General features: G+C 39.4%; 1 protein-coding gene across 1 annotated transcript in view; it reads right to left on the reverse strand.

Annotated features, from left to right (window-relative positions):
- Positions 1 to 6,458, reverse strand: part of LOC107678552 (apoptosis-inducing factor 2-like) — a 17,393-nt gene that overhangs the window by 9,275 nt on the left and 1,660 nt on the right. The window contains exons 4-10 of the mRNA XM_016473852.1: positions 6,013 to 6,054; positions 5,811 to 5,928; positions 5,589 to 5,681; positions 5,426 to 5,510; positions 4,465 to 4,617; positions 3,780 to 3,980; positions 3,462 to 3,622 (exon numbers count right to left, since the gene is read on the reverse strand). Of these exons, the coding sequence (XP_016329338.1) occupies positions 3,468 to 3,622; positions 3,780 to 3,980; positions 4,465 to 4,617; positions 5,426 to 5,510; positions 5,589 to 5,681; positions 5,811 to 5,928; positions 6,013 to 6,020 (813 nt within the window). The 5' untranslated portion in view covers positions 6,021 to 6,054 and the 3' untranslated portion in view covers positions 3,462 to 3,467. The remainder of the gene's footprint in view (positions 1 to 3,461; positions 3,623 to 3,779; positions 3,981 to 4,464; positions 4,618 to 5,425; positions 5,511 to 5,588; positions 5,682 to 5,810; positions 5,929 to 6,012; positions 6,055 to 6,458) is intronic.

The following is a 6,458-nucleotide window of genomic DNA, read 5'->3' on the forward strand; positions in this document are numbered from 1 at the left end:
GTGAGCGGGCACCGCCGCTTCGGGAACATCGTGAGCGGGCACCGCCGCTTCGGGAACATCGTGAGCGGGCACCGCCGCTTCGGGAACATCGTGAGCGGGCACCGCCGCTTCGGGAACATCGTGAGCTGGCACCACCGCTTCGGGAGGCTGGTGAGCAGACACCGCTGCCTCGGGGAATCTGCGAGCAGACCACGCCGCTCGTACCGACATCAGTGGAGGTTCCCGCACGCTGCGTACCAGCCCGCGATGCTCCAGGAACGGGCGTGGGGTACTGGGTGCCGCAGACGAGGCCTCTGACGACCCTGGGATAGCTGCCTCAGGAGAACTGTGAGCAGGCTCTGCAGCCAACTCCATCCTGACGGCTGAGCCGCTCAACTGCAGAGCCAGGTTGACGTAGTCCTCCAGCGCCTCCTCGGGGTGCCAGAATGGCATAAGGGATTTGAAAGGCTCGCTTAGGCCCCCCCAGACTGTGTGCGTGCTCCGCAGCTAACTCCACCCTGAATGCGGAGCCGCTCAACTGCAGAGCCAGGTTGATGTAGTCCTCCAGCGCCTCCTCGGGGTGCCAGAATGGCATAAGAGATTTGAAGGTCTCGGTTAGGCCACCCCAGAAACAGACCATTGAGCAGGTCCTCTCCGTCGCCGACTGGCGAGCCACTCCCACGAAGTCCCTGGCGTAATCCTCAATGCACCGGTCTCCCTGGCGGACATTGAGGAACTTTCCTGCTGGACCCATGCTTGGCGGATTATTCTGTCACGGCGCGGTACAGAAAACACACCGTGTAAACAGGGGTCTGGGTCCAAATGCAGGTTTATTTGACTGCAGGGGAAAAACAAAGTCAAAACCAAAACAGAAAACACAAACAGAGCTAAGACTCTGACACACAGGCTCAGAACCGAAAATGGACTCTGACACAATACGGCCACGTAGAGCTTGCATCAGTCCATGTACCAACACTTAATAATCCGCCCAGAGAGGCGTGGGGAAGGCGTATAAATAGCCCTCAGGATGGGCAACAGCTGTGTGTGTGTGAGTGTGTGCACAGGTGTGTGGAGTCAAGGTAACGGAGTCCGGGAGGATGGGAAGTGGCGACCTCTGGTGGTGAGAGGGAGAACACCAGACCCAGACCCCTGACATTATGTATGTGTGTTGATCACTGTTTTTATGTTAGTAAAAGCCTAAATTAAATCTATTTATCATAGATTGTCTCTTCAGAAGACTTGAGTTAAACCGCTCAGTTCATATGGATTACTTTTACTTTCTGAAGTTTTTGTGGAACGGACTTTCAATGGAGTACAGAAATCTCTCAAGTGCCTTTGAAAATATTTTTATTTGTGTTTGGAAGATGAACTTCCAAACTTCTTGTGGGTTTGGAATGACACGAAGGTCAGTAAATAATGACAGGAGTTTCATTTGTTTAAAAAAAATTTTTAAAACAATATATAACTGCATGGTAGAGATCATCCTTAACAATAAGGACAACAAATGACAACCATGAACAAACTGCATTAACATGAACAATGCTAGCTGACATTCACATTGGAGTAGAGCAACATCCCAGAGGATATTGGCTGAAAGCCACAAAACTACAGCCAAACTAAAACAACCTCTGAATTGAATCAGTGCCTGTGTGAACCAGACTCAACTCAAACTGTGGGTTGTGACTTGTGAGCTTCTCAAAGCTGGAATTTATGGCATTTTGCTATTTAAAACCACCTGTATCCAAGGCCAATGAGCAAAGATGTGTAACCTGATATAAAGAACACAATACCTTGGTTTCAGGACAATGTATCAAGGGTTTCATGAACACCAAATGCTAACGGCCTTCCCAGTCACCAGCTCCAAACATGACTGCATCATTGTGGGGCATTCTGAAGCACTGAGTGCAGTGATTTCCAGCTCTGGAAGCTTTCTTTGTGATTAACTGTGTTCAGAATTTTGTGCATCTCACAGTGCAATGTATTTCTCTTGATCTTTTCAGTCTGATGATTGAACTGCAAATTAATATTCATTATTTTAATTAACTGCCAAAAGATTTTTTACACTAAATTGAATTTAAAATGCAAAAACAGCCCTTTTTAGCTCCAAAATGATAACACCACTATTCATGATGAGGTCATGTGACAACAATGTAGTGTGCCATGATTCAAACAGATTACGTTTCCATTTTGGTGCTGTTAGAGGATTAGAAATTGCACACTGCACCTTTACAAAACTAATTAGACAGGTTTAATGGTTTCTTAAAAATGATTTAGGCTAATTTGATTTGTTTCCCTTTGTGTGAATCACTCAAAAAACAGTTCAGTTCAGAAAACCGCTGAACTTGAGTAAAGACATTCCCTGTTCATTGGGGAAAAAAACAAAGTATTTTAACTATTTTTAATTTCAATAATTCTGAAAAACAATTATCTATCTATTCAGTGACTATTGATTTTTATTGTATGATTGCCCTCTAGTGGAGAAACACTAATTAATACCAACAGAGTAGCATGGATTTATTTCTTTAACAAATCATTGTTAATTTTGACAGAAATTTTTTATTTCGTTTTAGTCATAGTCTTTGGACTAAAATGCCATTTAGATGTAGTCATCTGAATTGTTTTAGATACAGTAGATTTAGTTAACTAAAATCTAATGGGTTTAGTTACAGTGTAATGCATTAGGCTATACTGTATATTCCTGGAGATAACATCTAAAGTGTATGCAAACTTATGTCAGTAGGCTGCATGTCAGTTCAAATGTGCACATCTGAACTTCTGACTGGATCTCTTCCCAAATCGTCCCTCCATAAGATTTTCATCTCATTTAAATTTTTTTACGAAAATTTCAATAGATTTTCGTCATAGTTTTTGTCATTCAAGATGAGTTTTTATTTCGTTATCGTCTCGTTTTCGCTGGTAAAAAAATGTAATTGATGGAAATTATGACAAAATTATTTTAAAAATTATATATATAAAATGCTGCTTTTGATTGTTTTCAAAAAAGATTAAAAAACACAATTCATGATTTTATATATATATATATATATATATATATATATTTATTAATTACCTTGTATGATCACACTTAAAGGTGCCCTCAGTACATTGTTTGCTAATTAAACAAGTTTTACTCAAAAATAAATCAGTGGTAATTTTGAGAAATATTAGTAAAATGATGTACATTCGCATGAGATGAAGACTGAAGACATTTCAGTCTTCTAAAAAAAATATGTTTTCTTATGAAGATGACAACTCCCATGATTCCACACTCAGTCACGGCGTCATCAAACTACGCCTTTGTTTCTTTGTTTGTTTTGAATACGCGCCCTCTAGCGGTGAAAACTTACATATTGTACCTTTAATATTACAACAATGATAAATGTAAAAACATTTTGTTAAAAAAGTGATAAATGAAGTCAAGTAAAATGGAACTGTGTTATAGTCCAGACATTTTGAGTATCATGTAAACATTGTTTGTTAACCTTGTGTTAATTAGGAGCTTTCTGCCCCATTTCCCTCCAGCTCTTCCACAGCAGCAAGCTTTGGCTCTTTCCCTTGGTGACCAAAAAGCGAGGTAGTTTATAGCCATTAAACTGGCCTACTCCAGCATCCTTGCCCATAGCAATCAGCATAGTCACATTTCCTGATTGGGAAAAGGACATTGATCAATGGACATAATGTGGCATAAAACTCGAGAAAGCTGTCTGAATTGTACTATAAAATAATGATGAAAAATTAACTTTTTAAAAAAGAGCTCCCAAAGGACAGCTGAAACTAATTCACTTGGTGATGGTTGTTACCTGTGCGATATGAGGTTAAAGATTTTCCTGTCAGACTATTTATGATATTGGTGGCAGCAACCGCAGCATGAAGTCCAGCATGATACGCCAACTTGGGTTCATCGAGATCGGCACAGTCACCCACAGCATACACACTGTCAAAGCCTTCTACTTGCAGGTGCTTGTTCACCTTCAGAGCACCATTCTCTGCCATACAAGCAGCTGAAATATGAGGGGAAAATGAAATGTACAAAAAAACATTGTATGGGTCAAAAATGATCGATTTTTCTTTTATGCCAAACATCATTAGGATATTAAGTAAAGATCATGTTCCATGAAGATATTTTGTAAATTTCCTACCGTAAATATATCAAAACTTAATTTTTGATTAGTAATATGCATTGCTAAGAACTTCATTTGGATAACTTTAAAGGCGATTTTCTCAGTATTTAGATTTTTTTTGCACTCTCAGATTCCAGATATTCAAATAGTTGTATCTCGGACGAATATCCTATCCTAACAAACCATACATCAATGGAAAGCTTATTTATTCAGCTTTCAGATGATGTATAAATCTCAATTTCGAGAAATTGACCCTTATGATTGGTTTTGTGGTCCAGGGTCACATATTATTAAGATTAGATATCATCTCAACAAATGCAAATAACTACTATTAGCCCATTTATTACATACAAAAAGCACTTACTAAGACTGGACCTGTATGCTTCAGAGTTGATCTTATTTCCTGTGCAGCAGATGACTAGATCAGCAGTGACCTGCTCACTCTTATTGGTCTTGACCACCATGCCTTTCCGACACACATTCAATTCCAGCTCATCAAGGTTTGTCACTTTCTGCCCTGCATTCAGGTACATAGGGAAACAGAGAAGAAAACAGTTAGAAAACATGCACATTTAATGTTATATATGTGGCCTGAAGCATAGTACATGTTTTAATAGTTTGCATAGTCTAATTCAGCTTGTAACATTTTCCTTTTTCCTGAAAAGGCCATCTTCCCATAGACCACATTCTGTAAGGAATAACATAGTCAGTCAGCCATTGCAATATAAACACCTTTAAGGTGATAAAAGTGCCCTCAGCCCCACAACCAGTCATATTACATGGCTACTAATTAAATAAATCAATGCGTGGACATGAAATGTTGATTTGAGCTGTTAACTGTATATTATATTAAAGCTTTCACTAAGAAAAATATCCATAACAATGTAAAAAAAAAAAAAAACTATCAGACGAGAACTGCAATGATACTAAAGTAATATTAATGCTGAAGTTTTCTACAGTTATTCTCAAAAGCTGCTACCAGTTGCATTTGAAAAACAAACTGCTGATAGTATAATTTATATTGGAGTGCAACTGGCAACTACCAAATAATAATCATGCTGAAAGCATTCTAATTTTAGCTGTTTTGTTTTTTTGCTTATGTTTTGAAATGCAGCAATTGTCAGTATATGAGACAATGTTTTCCGCCGAGTTAACATTTTATTAAAGTCAAATAATAGCAATATCTTTATCAGCAACATTGGGTCTCCAGTGTCTCATATTTCTCACTGTATTTCCCTTAGAAGAAAAACAGACATGTGATGCCCCACATCAGGCACAGGAATACAATGTAGATGCTAAGCAACCTCGACACGCAAGATCATTACCTAGCAAAAGCTCCACCCCCTTTTCCAGCAGCACCTGTTTGGCTTGCTCTTTGACGGAAGGCAATAGATCAGGATCAGCCACCTCCTGAAAAAAAATAACATTTAAGTTCACAATTTAGAATAAGAGTGCAAAGTCTATTTGTGTGTGAATGCAGAGCTTTACATTCTTATTAGTAAATTCAGTCCTGATCTCAGCAGCCATTTCAACACCGGTGGTTCCGCCACCAACAACTACAACCGTGTTTGCTTCCTGGATCTGAAACACTGGATGAAAATGTAAATAAATCTAGCTTTTTAACAGTTTAGTCTGTGTTGCCACTTAAGATCACACCACACTGTGGTTATGTAACAGCTCAAAATAAACATGCCTAATAACAAAACTCACCACTTTAACAGTCCTCATACTTCTGAATGGCTGATTGGTAGGTGTCCACAGAATTATGTTTGCCTGGAAATTGTCCGCTTGTTCCAGTGCACAGAATGATGTGTGAATAACGTACTTGCTGTAGATTAATATTGGCACTCATTAAAGCTCACATATGCTCAAATTTTGTTTTCTTCAGCTGTAACATTGTAATATCTCTTACCTTTCCATTGTCAAGCACAACTGTCTGCGTTTCTGTGTCTATCTGCAGTGTTGGGGAAAGTTACTTTTAAAAGTAATGCATTACAATATTGCGTTACTCCATAAAAAAGTAACAAATTACGGTACTTAGTTACTTTTTATGGAACGTAATGTGTTACGTTACTTTTGCGTTACTTTTTAAATCTGGACAGGGCTTGCTTGTTTGTTTAAAAAAAAAAAAACTGTCGTCACCGATAACCTCGTGGGCAGCGTGTCGACATGTAGCGCCATTGCGCTTCGGGCATCCCGTGTTCCGAGTAGATAACACAACAGAAGTGCGCGCTCTCTCCCTACCATTAAGTAACTTGTGCATTGATTTACTTACTTGTTTTTGACACATCCGACCGAACTACAAACTTTCCAGTGATGTCTGTGAGAAAGGTATATTCACTCGACAAGCTCGCGCAT

Source organism: Sinocyclocheilus anshuiensis, unplaced genomic scaffold (genome assembly GCF_001515605.1).
Source record: "Sinocyclocheilus anshuiensis isolate Anshui unplaced genomic scaffold, SAMN03320099.WGS_v1.1 scaffold536, whole genome shotgun sequence".
In the NCBI taxonomy this organism is placed as follows: Eukaryota; Metazoa; Chordata; class Actinopteri; order Cypriniformes; family Cyprinidae; genus Sinocyclocheilus; species Sinocyclocheilus anshuiensis.